Source organism: Anas platyrhynchos, chromosome 13 (genome assembly GCF_047663525.1).
Source record: "Anas platyrhynchos isolate ZD024472 breed Pekin duck chromosome 13, IASCAAS_PekinDuck_T2T, whole genome shotgun sequence".
NCBI classification, from domain to species: domain Eukaryota; kingdom Metazoa; phylum Chordata; class Aves; order Anseriformes; family Anatidae; genus Anas; species Anas platyrhynchos.
The window spans coordinates 12,590,056-12,603,690 of record NC_092599.1 but is presented as its reverse complement, the minus strand read 5'-3'; the positions used below and the strand labels follow the sequence as shown (position 1 = coordinate 12,603,690).

At 35.8% G+C, this 13,635-nt stretch overlaps 1 protein-coding gene across 27 annotated transcripts in view; it reads left to right on the top strand.

Moving 5' to 3' along the window:
• Positions 1–13,635, top strand: part of SLMAP (sarcolemma associated protein) — a 101,079-nt gene that overhangs the window by 36,188 nt on the left and 51,256 nt on the right. For 10 of the 27 annotated variants that reach the window (XM_038186175.2, XM_038186188.2, XM_038186197.2 and 7 more), the window contains 10 exons: positions 4,301–4,373; positions 5,678–5,714; positions 6,665–6,727; positions 8,093–8,188; positions 8,520–8,591; positions 9,437–9,577; positions 10,599–10,736; positions 11,994–12,162; positions 12,247–12,297; positions 12,890–12,940. In XM_038186175.2, the coding sequence (XP_038042103.1) occupies positions 4,301–4,373; positions 5,678–5,714; positions 6,665–6,727; positions 8,093–8,188; positions 8,520–8,591; positions 9,437–9,577; positions 10,599–10,736; positions 11,994–12,162; positions 12,247–12,297; positions 12,890–12,940 (891 nt within the window). The remainder of the gene's footprint in view (positions 1–4,300; positions 4,374–5,677; positions 5,715–6,664; positions 6,728–8,092; positions 8,189–8,519; positions 8,592–9,436; positions 9,578–10,598; positions 10,737–11,993; positions 12,163–12,246; positions 12,298–12,889; positions 12,941–13,635) is intronic. The other 17 variants (XM_038186193.2, XM_038186199.2, XM_038186186.2 and 14 more) reach the window with 3 other exon arrangements.

Genomic DNA, 13,635 nt, shown 5'->3' with positions numbered 1-13,635 from the left:
GAAAGGATGAACTGAAAGAATAATGTTAGATATTTTTTTTGCTGATGGTAAAATTTTTATTTAAAGCACACAGAAACACACACACAACAACAAAAAACATTGTACAGCAGCAGATTTTTTGAAGAGCATGAAGTGAACAAAGCAACTATTAAAGTTGTAAGTAAAGGTCATTAAAATGTTTGTTTACTCACAAATTATGTTATTGAAAATTTAACTCCTGGGTGTTTAGTTGGTATAATCTAGGAGTTACTTAAAATGCTACTTCATGTGACACAACTGCAAATATTTACAAACGCTAGTAGTAATCAGTGTATCAGTAGGTCAAAGGAATACTTTGCATCTCCAATGAACCTGGGACTGTCTATTTGATATGGTACTGTCCCCACTAAAAGGAATCAAATTTGTACATGTCTATTCAGACCTAAATCAATATTTATTTTATTTTAAGATTTAATTGGAAAAAAAAAATAGTTCCTTTTTTTTTTTTATCAGCAATTATTTGCAATTCATTTACGTGAAAGTTTGTGGAAGTTTCACTGTAAGCAGTCACCTGAATGACAGCAGTAGTTCTTCCCAATGGCTTTGTGTTAGCTTTACAGGACACGATCCCTGTGACCAAGCTTCTGTGTCATGAGCGATCTGGTTTTGCTGCCTTCCCTTTGCTTTGAACATAGGAACTATACTCCAGAACTGCTAATGAATGTGCTGAGCTGGCTAATGAGGAAGGTGTACAAGTTTGCTGTCTTGCTCTCCCTGCCTCCTCAAGCAATGAATGAAAATTGTATCATGCAGGGGCATGAAACAGCTGCATCACAGCTAAAGTGGTTACACATGAATGCAATTGGAATGCATATAAAAGCTTTTTTTTCCACCAATTCATTGCAGTAATCTCAGATGTTACTGTTAACCTAACCTAGTAACAAAACACAGACATGAAAGGAGTTTTTAAATTAGTGGTTCCCTTTAAAACCATTTTGCATTCTGATATAACACTTTACTTGCATAAAGCATCACAGCATTTTGCTGTATGCAATTACAAGGTTATGACTGGATAGGCAGAGTGTATTTGGCTAGGTAAATTTTGAATTGCGTAAATATTGCTGGAATATATTTATTTTTATTTTATTGTTCAGGCTGTGTTTTAGTAAGTCATTTCCTTGCAAATATGACCTTGGTTTGGATCGTTAAAATAGTGGCACGTTCCGTAAGTGACTTTTTTTCGGGCTGTCTTATGTAAGCACCGGTTCTTCCAAGTTCTGCTGCCGAGCTGAAGTCATTAACAGGCCTGAGAGAAATGTTTCCAGCCCTCCTGCTTCCTTATTCGTCCGCTCGTTGTTATTACGAGCGAGCACCCAGGCCTGCTCATTTCCCTATCCTTATTGCCATGTTTATCTATTAATCACCCTACTGTGCGTTTTTCCCTGTGTTGGTGTGCTTTGCTTTATTTTCTTTTAGCAGTTCCTAAATGTCCTGCTCCTTACCAGGACTCTCTAAGAGTTAACAGTACCCGCTTGGAAGGGAGCGAGGCTTTCCAGCGCCATCAGTAAGAACCTGAGGAGTCAGTTCAAATACAGTTTGTGCACTTTTTTTCTGGTCAGGTTTGGACCTTTCATCCCTCTTTTCCTTGGCATGGAGTTCGTAAAAGCCTGTGCAGGTGGGGCACCCGCTGCGTGCAGTGTCCCAGCTGCATGGAACTGGCCAGGTGAAGTACCAGAGGCAGCCTCTTAACACTTCTGGGGTCGCTGCCCTGACTGCTCTTTTCCCAGTAACACGTGAAAAACAAGAAAAGAGCATCATTTCCCAGTAGTCTGTCTATCCATGAAGCAAAAGTTTTGAGACAAAACAAAACTTAAGATAAGAACCCCTTTTGATGCCGCTTTGCAGTCGGCCCCGTCAGGTTTCCTGCAGGCAGCGAGTTTTCCCTTCTTTGCCCTTGGTCTCGCCGGCGCTCCCAGGCCCCGCTTCCCCCGGGGCCGTCAGCGCCGAGCCGCGGGCGGGCATCGCCCTCTGCTGCCTCCTCGCAGCCGCCGCGCCTCCGCGGCCGGGCCGGGTCCTGTCAGCGGGAACCGAGCTGGAAACCGAGCCGGGAACCGAGCCCGGAACCGAGCCGAGCCAGGCCGAGAACCGGGCCTGGCCGCAGGCCCCGCCGAGACCTCTTCACAACGCGTCCCTCAGCCCGGGAGGTGAGTACAGGTTAGCGGGCAGCCATAAGGGGCTGAGGGACCTGCTGTGGCTGGAGGGGCATTTCCCTGTCCTTTGGGCAACCACAGGTCTCTTTTTTAATTTATTATTGTTTATTCTGAAGGAAATAATAGATATTCTGAAGGAAATAATAGAGACAGGAGGGAAAGCAATTCCTACTAGCCTCTCCAGCTGCCACTATAACACTTAATATGTTGCTTTGCCTTTCCCTTAGGCTGTCTGATTTTTCTTCTGTTTACCCTTTAGCTGTCGGTTCATTATAGAGTAAGATTTTATTTTATTTCTTGTTTTATAAACCAAACAAAATGCTCCGTGCCTTTTCACTGTCACTATTTCAGTCACTATTAAGTCCCATATTTATTTATTTAACACCACAAAAGCTTTAGATTTTAGTATGTTTTTTTCAGTGTGAGCATTCAGGAAAAAACTTGAGAATTACATAATCTCACAGTGTGCTTATCTGTGCTTATCTGATACACGGTGCAGCGGTAAGGCTGTCTGTTACCTTTGATTTCACATACCCTCGTATTTTCTTACTGAAATCAGTAGTTTCCTTATGGTGCCTTAAAGGAAAGGAGCCTTCCATGTGAAAGCAGTGTGAGTACAACAAGCTACAGCTAATACAGCTAATATTCCTAATGTACCTTTATTTATTCTTATACCGTCTTCTCAAGAACAGATTTGTAAATTCTGTAGAAAAAAGGCCCCCAAACCCATGGATTAATCTGTTCCAAGAAAAAGGTCCTGTCCTTTGCTGGCATGTAAATTTAATGTTTCAACTTAAAGGCAAAGCAACTGAAGGTGCTGTAGCCAAAAGGATAAGTATTTAGCTTTTAGTACTGAATGCAGGTTAAGGAAGAACTCTTTAGGTGGATTGTCTCCTGTATTTTTAGATTCTATTCAGGTAGCTTCCTCAAAGACCTGTCTCTTTTCCCTGGAGTACTTCCGTTGTCCTAAAACACCCATTGTCCTTTTTTTTTCAAAGCCCGTTTAACTGTTTTGCTGATATTAATAACTACGAAAGTAGAGCAGCTGTGTCTTATATGTTGGTGGGATCTTTAGGTGTAGTGATAGAAGACCATATAGTTACTTGGATCCAGCTTGCTGGGGTGTTTAGCAAGTAGCTTCTATCCTCCTTTCTGTGAGATTGAGAAGATTTACTTCCCAAATCATAGAACTACACAAGGAAAAAAAAAAAAGCTGTGATTTAATTGTTTGCATTCTTATCGAAAATGATATCAGTATAATTTTTGGGAAATGAGGAGAGAGATTGATCCTGATGTTTGAAGAATATTTGAAGAATCTTGAGTATCCTGAATATTTGGAGAGTCAAATACTCTATTTCCTTCTCTTATTCTTCAGGATCTTTCGTCAGTTCAAAAGATCCTGAATTCAGTCCTGGAGAAGCAAACTTTCTGAATCTTTCTGAAATGAAAGGTCTCTTGACTAGGGCTGTGTATTTCAGATACATACTACAAGCATACAACAGTAGATACATATTGTCCTGAATGCTGCTGGTGCTCATAGTGCCCAAGAGGATGTTCCTGTACTCTCTGTTGTGCTCCCTTTTTGATCTCTGTGTTTTTAAATAGCGATTACTTGGCAAGTTCCAAATGCCAAATGAGTGTCAGGTGACATAAATTGTTCATGTTACCTCTGAAGTCTCTAGATACAGGAATTGTGTCAAAAAGCTATCTCATTATTATGTTTATACTTCTATATTCCTGTTAACTAACACAGGTAAGATGCATTCTTTTTTACCCTTGTTTTATGAACCAAATATAATGTTTTAACTCACTGCAGTGAAGAAATCTTGCAGGCATTGCTCATTTGGAATAATTGGAATTGGACCTGCTTCATAGGCCAGGACCAAGTACACAGCCTAAACTGGAATTTCTAATGGTAAAGTTTTCTGTCAACAGAGAAGGTCTGAGAAAGCAGAGCAAAGCACTGATGCTTGAAGGCATTTATGCCTTTTCTTGTTCACCTGCCTTGGAGTTTCTTAAGACAGTTCACTTCGTTCTACTATATCATTAAGCATTGAACTTATAATTAAATAGTAATGGATCATGATGATGTACTATTTGTTTCTTTTCAGTTACCCATGGATGTATAGTCTCCACAATCAAACTTTTTCTTCCAGATGGAATGGAAGCTCGATTGCGATCAGAGTAAGTATAACTATCTGTGTATGGCAAAAAATAAATTTCTGTATTTTGAAGATTTGATGGGTATTATATTTAAAATCAACATATGAACATTTTTGTGTGTTCAAGCAAAGAAAGTAACTGAGAACATGGTTCTTCTGCAGGCATTGTGAAAAAATAAATCTTAATTTGATTGTCAGTTGTAAAAATCAATGCAACTATGAAAGAATAACTAAGTTCTTACCAAGTTTGACTTCTCTGTTTGGATGTGATTCTTAGTATACTGAAATGGTATTAAAAACAGAATAACACAAGAAAAGAGAAAGCAAATGAAGCATACCCCTGTTTTACAATTTGAGAATGTGCATTTATATTAACAAAAATAACAAAGTCTACCAAAGTGAAGCAAGTATCATCTCTGTCTGTACATGTGTACACATAACACTGTTTATATTCTTCAGATAAGTAATAGAATAATGTTTCCTCATGGTGTAGTTACTCAGTGTTACAATGAAGGAAAATTTTGTCTGAGTTGGAGGGGAAGGAATTATAAAATATATTGGATGAAAGAGTATTCGCAAACTAAGATGAATACCAAGAGGCTTTTCTGTGAATATGTGCATATATTGGAGAAAACTTCAAAGAGCGGTAGAAACAACAATAACAAAAAAGTAAACATTTGCAGTAACTGAGTGACAATTACAAATGACGTAATTTTAATCAGCTTTCATCCTCAGCAACTGTATGCCTTTGATTATTTAAATATTCCTACATCATTAGGATTCAGAGATATTTAGGGTATTTGTTTCTTGGAAGGCTAAAGTTATTGTTAAAGTTATTATTATGGAAAATTTTCAGTGTAATTGCATGTGCTAAGAAATAACTAGAAATGTGTAGTATTACATTTTTTTCTAATGAAAACGTGCAAGTGAAAGTGTACAGAATTATGTAAATCATTTAATATACTCTGAATTTGTGATCAAGAGTACGATATTGTCTCTCTTTCCATAAGCGTTGTTCTGTGCATGCAAATTGTTTAAAGCCTTAGTAAGTTGGTTTTAGAAACATCAAATATGTAACTACTGGATAAGAAGTCGGTAGAGTGTTTTTAGAACATACTTCAGATTTATAATTTGAAAATAGTTCTGTAAATTCAAAAATGTCACTTAGTGTAGTACCGTTTTTTCATTATTGTTATAAACTCTTCATTTTTACCCCCAAGAAAAAGCTTTAGTACAAAGTACCGTGATTAAATGCACAGTAATAGTGATCTCATGGATTTTGAACTACTGTCCTGTACTTTGCATTTACTTTTTTTTCTTTTACAGTGTTATCCATGCTCCATTACCAAGTCCTGTTGACAAGGTAATTCATTAACTTGCTGTCGAAAAGCTATTAATAGGTATAACTTGCCTGGGACAAGTGATTGTCAGTCTAGCCTATAAAAAATTGGATTACCTTAAGCAGGTTCAAATCAAAGTTTTTAACATGCAGAACAAAATTTTGAGAAACTAAGGAAACTTAATTGTGAAGTCAGCAGCCTGAAGAGTTCATAGACTTTGCATTTAAGGTGAATCTGGGGTGGGAGGGCAGAAATTCTGAAGAGGGGACTGTAGGTATAACCGTGTGGAAAAACAGTTTCAGAATGATGTCAGTGTAGAGAGCCTGCAAGTAAAGCAACAGCAACAATGCACCACATCACCTCCTTAGCCCTAAATCCAGAATAGTTTCTGGGGCTGGAGAAAGTATGGAGTTAAAGTAAGACTTGACAAAAAGCAGGCTTCTAAAGCCTTGCTGAGGTGGTGGCACTGAACAGTGAAACTTTATTTAATTGGATCAAGTAAGGTTATGGTGCTAATATGCAGCACGGATGATTATGCTAAAGATAATATAGGTATTCACCAAATCTGAAACACATACTTCTATGGTGAATGATGAAGATGATAAAGTTAGGTCAACTAAAAATGTATGATGAAGTCTGAATGGAGAGGATGAGATGCATTGAATTTGAACATGAAACTAGTTTCTCATTTCTGGAACGCCCCTGATTTGTATTTAGAGATTAAGCTCTTTGGGGCTTTGGTGATCGAAAAACTTGTAAAGGTGTTAGCATAGTGGGGTCTCAGTCCAGAGTTGTGAAGTTCCATGTTAAAGCAAAGAAAAATAGTAGTAGAACAATAAATAAATGAAAACACTATTAGTTATATAGTCTGAAGTTTATCTTCACGACTAGATTTAAATTACGAACTTTGCATTATTTGTGTCTGGTGAAAAATCCAAAAACATTTTGATTCATAAATTCTCTTATTCCTCAGGTTGCTGCTAACACTCCCAGTATGTATTCTCAGGAATTGTTTCAGCTTTCACAGTATCTACAGGTAATGTTTTTCATCACAGTATTACTTTGGCTAAATATTTAATCTCTCTTCAAAAAAAGAGAGATTATGGTCCATATATCTTTGTTTGGCTTGCAGTTTGTAAACAGGAACATGATAAGCATTTAACTACCTTTTTCTATAGTGAAAAAGTGTAAAAATTGTTGTAATTTAACATAGTATAGTTCTATGTAAACTTCTGGAATTATTCATGAGCAGTATGAACTATGACTTTTCCTGGCATTTCTCCTCTCCTCCCTATCTGCCCCCAATATTCTTTTGCACCTGGCATTTTTAGCATCATGTATTGCTGCAGATGTACTGTGTAATACAAAAGAATGGCAAAACAAGGTGTCACTTGGCTTATCAAGGTCTAGTTTCTGTGAATATAACTTCTTAGTGTGACTATCTCTGTCTCTGAATTAATTGGAAATAACTAAGGAGGGGACAGTGCCAGCAGTTCTTTTTCCTTATTCACACCACCAACCTTTCTGTGTTTGTCCCTGTGTCAGTTTTTATGGGTGTGTTTTTTCCCAAAGGTATCATATCACAAAAGTGTTAGATTGCAAAATGGCAACACTGAAAGTGTGTGTTAACATATGTAGATAAACGCTTCAGAAATTATAGTAAGATTAGCTTTCTGGAAAATAAATTAAATGTTCTTACGGGTAAATTCTACGTAGCTTTGTGTGTTATCCTACTGATTTATTTTTATCTGTATTTTGTTTGCTAATGGCAATTACTCAAAACAATGATGAGGTTTTTGAGACAGGTATTAACTTTATATGTATTTGTTAACACAGCAGGAAGCAGCTCAGGCATATGCTCTTTCTTGAGAGGGCAAATACAGATTTGCTCACCAGTCTGTTCACTCTTGTATCCTGGAATTGTTAACAAAGATGCTTTTTTTTTTCTCACGTTTTCAAAACAAATACAAACAAAAATCACTTCTTGCTTGGCGTTTATCTTTTGTGACCTGACTTAAGGACTAACAGCTAATTGCATGGGAGCTACCAAAACTGTCTTTAGGTCATTACACCAATTCTGTTGCTTAAATTACTGCCAAAAGTCCAAGTGGGTATACGGTTTCAAGTCTTGGAATGAATAACTTGTTACTATGTGTACTTGGCATGTGCAACATGTACATGAAAATTTAAGCTTTTTAGGAACCTGAGATTATAGGATAACGTTTTCTAATTGAAATATCCAAATAAAAATGTGGATGGATAAAATAGGATGTGACAGTGTTTGCTGCTCACATTTCCTTTTTTCTTTCAGTCTAACAGTATTAGGTATTTCTTCTGTTCCTTCTGTTTTTCTGAGTTGTTCTAACTGAACTGACCAGTTGGCGCTCTGCTCTCATCATAGGAAGCCTTACATCGGGAACAAATGTTGGAACAGAAGCTGGCAACCCTTCAGCGACTACTTGCTGTCACGCAAGAGGCTTCAGATACTAGTTGGCAGGTACTGGCAGCCATCCTTTCCCTACTTAGACTGAAAAAATAGTGATATATAAATTGTATCTATTATTTTACAAATGGGGGGGGGTGGGGGGGGAGGACACAACTAAGAATAAAAAGCATGCAGTGGTTCTCTTAAACTGTGAAAAAGACAATTTTTACTAAGTCTAACAATTACGTACAGGTTTGAAATAACTGTTAATGGTAAATAGTCCAATAAAACGAAAATAAAGCAGTTGTGTACTGGAACTACTTGGAGCACAATATTCTATTGAAATGGTTTATTTGTTTTTCCACATCTAATATTAATGCAAAGAATGAAACGTCTCTTCTAGGCTTTAATAGATGAAGACAGGCTGCTATCAAGATTAGAGGTTATGGGAAATCAGCTACAAGCATGTTCAAAAGTAAGTAATTAATTTAGTAGAGCTCTATGCTAGGAATACTGAAATATTGCTCTTCTGAAGTATTTTGAAATGAGACACTTAGGAAAGCAGTTGGATTGTGAACTTTCTGAGATGAGGCTACGCAGTTTTGATAATCTGAATATCATGAAAATTATAGGTTCGTTCTGTATTTCGTGGAATCATTTTAAATTAAATAAATGGCTATCACTCAGCATCTTTTTAGCACAAACTGATTTCTTTTTTTTTTTGTATATGCATATAAACGTGTATAGTGAAATGCAGAAAAGGAATTTGTCATAAGTGAGAAGCAACCATTCTGTCAGCCCTGTTTACTGTGGATATTTCTTTTCAAGTAGGAATTTCGAAAAAGGCATTAGAGGTGTGCTGTTTCATATTCAGAGACAAAGTAACAAGTATGCCATGCCTTGCATATAACATGCAAGGCCACTATTATGCCTAAATTATTTGTTTTTTTCTTATTCGCATCTACCTAGGTTATAATAACTTTTTTTGCAGGTCCTGTTTGAGGTCTTTCAAATTGGGACCTCAGATGGTTCTGGCTTATCATACCGTAGGTCTCCTAGGTTTGACATTGATTATAGGAAAACTATACCTTTTTTGAACACAAGACAAAGCTCATTATAGAATGTGTACCATCATCATACATACAGGTGGTTTACGCACAGTTATGTCAAGAATCCTTGATCACTGATCTGCCTGTAACATTTTTCTCATTTGCCAGCAATTGCTAAATATTCTGGAATAGAACAGGTCTTATCACAATCTAATGTATTCCACAAAATATTAATTTATATTTTACCTTTGTATTTGATTTGTACATACAGAATCAAACAGAAGACAGTATACGAAAAGAGCTTATAGCATTACAAGAAGACAAACACAACTATGAGACAACAGCCAAAGAGTCCCTGAGGCGGGTCCTACAGGAGAAAATTGAAGTAGTCAGAAAACTGTCTGAAGTGGAGGTATTCTAGTTTCATAACCAGTCTTCTGGAAATACTGAAATACTTGTAACAGCTGCTGCTTAAATCCATGTTTGTTGCCTGTAGCAGGCCACTATCTGTTGTATTGTAGCATGTGCAGTATATTAAATATCATTGTTTATTATATGCTAATCTAGTACTTACGTTGTTAAAGAAATTGAGAAATTAGCCTTGAAACTCTTTGCTCACAATTTAGAATGGATAAAGTAGTCTTATAGAAGTTAGTATGACTGGGAAAGAAGCACAGCTTAAAATGACACGTGCTTTAGAAAAACTGCTGTTAGACATTGTTTAAACCCTAAAATTTAGGGAAATATAAGCTGAACTGCTCATACAAATTACACTTAAGAATGAGCTGTTAAGATGATGATGTGTTAGACACTTTGTTTAAGGTTCTGCGCCTATTATATCTCTCACTATTGCCTTCCCCAACTCTCTTTCCGTTATCCTTATTTGCTATGATCCGTTAGGTTATGAAATATCCTAGACATGCTTATTATATTCATGAAGTGTGCATCCATTTCATACTTTTTAGGGAATACAACAGATTTAGTGCTGTAATAAATAATCTTAAGAGACTTCAGTTAAATACACCTTTGTATATTTTAATAGTTCTTGACAGGTTTGTTAATGGTCAGAGTTTCATGTTTACTTCTAGCTTTCTCCTACTTTCCAATCATGTATTTCAGCTCTTTATTCTTATCAGTCACAATTAAATTTATAGCCTTTTTTTTTTTTTTTTTTTTTCACGTGCATGAAGCTAATATCTTTTAACTTAATCTACTGGTAATATTCTATAACAGAACAGAATATTACCAAGGTTTATACAGGTGGCATTTTTGGTGGACTTGATTTGTTGTGTTTAGCCTTAATAATTAGGAACAAAACAGTTTGAAAGCAAGCATGACTTGTTGCATATATTGTTCCTGGAAAAAAATAATAATGGAATGTTTTGTATTTTATTAGTAACAAATTTTGTATTTATTGTAATTCTATCTTACAGCGGAGTTTAAGTAATACAGAAGATGAATGTACTCATCTTAAAGAAATGAATGAGCGGACTCAGGAAGAATTAAGAGAATTAGCTAATAAGTACAATGGAGCTGTAAATGAAATTAAAGATCTTTCTGACAAGCTAAAGGTAATGACAACCTTATCTGACTTACAGTGGAACTGTAATGCATGAAAGAAATTTTAATTCCTAATGCAGCAATCAAGCAAAGATTAAGAAACTATTAAAATGATAAGTAAATGAAAGAAAGATGCACATTAATGTTTACATATTCTTTTGGTTTACATTTAATGTGCCTGAAAGTGTCATCGGTTAAATTACTGTAAAGGTTCCCTTTCCATTCACTTTAAAAGTTAACATATTTTTGAAGCTGTAGTATGTTTTTAATATAAAACTACGTAATAATGAAATTTCATATTCAGTTGTTTTATATACAACTTTCAACCTTAAAAAAAAAACTCAACTTAGTTAATGGGAATGAAAGCTATATCTAGAAATAAATTTGAATTTCGCATTGCCTTATTGTGCAGTTTCAAGCACAGATGGCCCACGACAGTAAAATTATGTCTCAGCTTCTAGGTGGAAAGGAGCACAATGTCATGTTTATTCAACTAAACTCCGAAGTGTATTAATATTTAAAGGTCCTTTATGCTGGAGAAAAAACTAACGACAGTGTGATAAAGCCTGTACCCAAAGAGACTCCTGTCTAGATTGACAGGATTGAGGAAGGTAGCGTTCTTTTTTTTAGCCCTGAGACAGTTGTAGTTGTCCTGGATAAATACCGGAATTTTAACTTAAGTTCTTTGAGTCTCAGCTTAGCATTTCAGATGGAAATTTCTTCTTTCCAAATTAAAATATTAAGTTGTTGGTCTTAAGGCCCATGGTTTCTCAATTTTGAATTAATCATTGATGATGATGAGTGTACACAAAAGGATCAAAACCAAAACTTATTACTTAGCTTCGCAGGGAGGGAAATCTATGAAACTTACAATGAGGTCCAGCAAGTGAGAAGCTGTGGCTTTCAATCAACTTGATCTGTGCAATGTATGTTCAATTCAGAAGGCCCTCTGGGTTTTGACTGGTAATTTGAGATGGGAGACTTCAGGTATTTCTTCGTTCTTGGGCCCTGGTTCTGTTCTGCAGAACTCAGGTGGTTCAGACAAAAATTTAGTTGAAATGGTTTGAGATTTGTTCTCTCTGTTATTGTGCCTAAATTGAAGCATATAGAAAAATAAGAGTAGAAAAAATTTGTGTTTTTCATGTTTTCTTCATCTGACTACCAAAGAAAGTTACTTTAGCGCATTTAGTCATAAAAACATCAAGGAAATCTACTCCTTTAGATGTTAATTCTAATTTCTTTGGGGATTTTTCTTTTCTTTTGAGCAGGTAGCAGAAGGAAAACAAGAAGAAATCCAACAGAAAGGATTGGCTGAGAAAAAAGAACTGCAGCATAAAATAGATGAAATGGAAGAGAGAGAGCAAGAGCTTCAAGCAAAAATAGAGGCTTTGCAGGCCGATAATGACTTCACCAATGAGCGGCTAACTGCTTTACAAGGTTAGTCACTAGTGGGGAAAATTATTTTTTTTTGTTTTTTCTTTTAATCTGTGAAATATCTTTTTCTTGGAATTCTGTTTACAGTACGGTTAGAACACCTTCAAGAGAAAACTCTTAAAGAACACAACAGCTTAGGTAGGTGTGATCAGTTTCTTGTTTAAAGCTGGTTTCCAGACTATATCTGTTCAATTCCTTTTATTGTAATAATCACGTTGTCTCGGTTTCTGGCAATAGAGTAATGTATTTACAAGTTTGTCAGTATTGGATTCTTCTCTGCACAGATTAATATCGAAATATATGTGACCACAACAGAGTGCCAGCAGAGGGCACTGCTGTTGTGAGTGTTCAGACCTAGGGTTCGTTGCTCAATCAGAGAGCTTTTTGCCTCCCTGTCTCTTAATCCCCCCAAATATTTTGTTGTTGTTGTTTTTGTTTTATTTTGCTTAAATTGTTTATATATATATATATATATATATATATATAATATACACATATATGTAATGGACAGTAATTCTTTGGATGATAGCAACATCTTACACGTTTGAACAATTGGAAGCATGATCCGTACTGCTGGAAAATGCGTTACCTTTTATCTGTTTTGTTTGATTAGATTAGATAATTGGAAGAAATAACGTGAAAAGCCATTTGCATTTCACAGTGCTGTATTTATAAACAAAACCAAAACATTTTGCTTGGTTCTAGAAATAATACCCTTTCTTAATCCTAGGCATACAAGTCGATGACTTCATACCTAAAATTAATGGGAGCACAGAAAAAGGTAGTGTATCTCAAGGCTACCTTTTGTCTTATGGTTGATGTTTGAACAAATTCTTTTTGTTCTGTGAAGTCTTACTTTTGAATAATATTCTCTTTAAAAAATGAAACAGCAGTTGACCACTCTTCTGACCAGCAGTTTTTTTGCTTAGGCTCTCAGTCCAGGGAGGTTGTTTTGTTTTAGCAAATTCTGTAAATTCAAAGGAGCCAAATGTGGAAGTTGTCTTTTTTTTTTTTTTTTTTTTTTTTTTTTTTTCTGTTGGAGTCTCACTGGAATCAATGGGAATCCAGTGAAGTGTTGTCAGACCTGTGACACAAAGTGGAAAACCTTCATTAAACGTTTTCCCCTTTGTTTTCCCTTGCAATACAGACACAAACAATTTTTCTATTAAATTGGGTATGGTAAGTAAAGTCAGCAAATTATTTTTTTTGCTGTCTATAATGTATGAAAAATGCAAGCATATGACACACCAATAGCAGAAGCTATCTTTAAAACTTGAGTATCTATTTACAAAACAGGAGTTAATGTAGATTAACTATTTTTTAAGACAAAATTAGTCTATGCTAGGTTTTTTAACCAATACATCTTAACAGACATTTGAGAGACAAGACACTTGAGGATTTTAGAATAAAATGGTCTGACTAAATGTTTGCCTGATTTCATATATAAAAAGATTATTCCAGTTGTGATTCTAAATT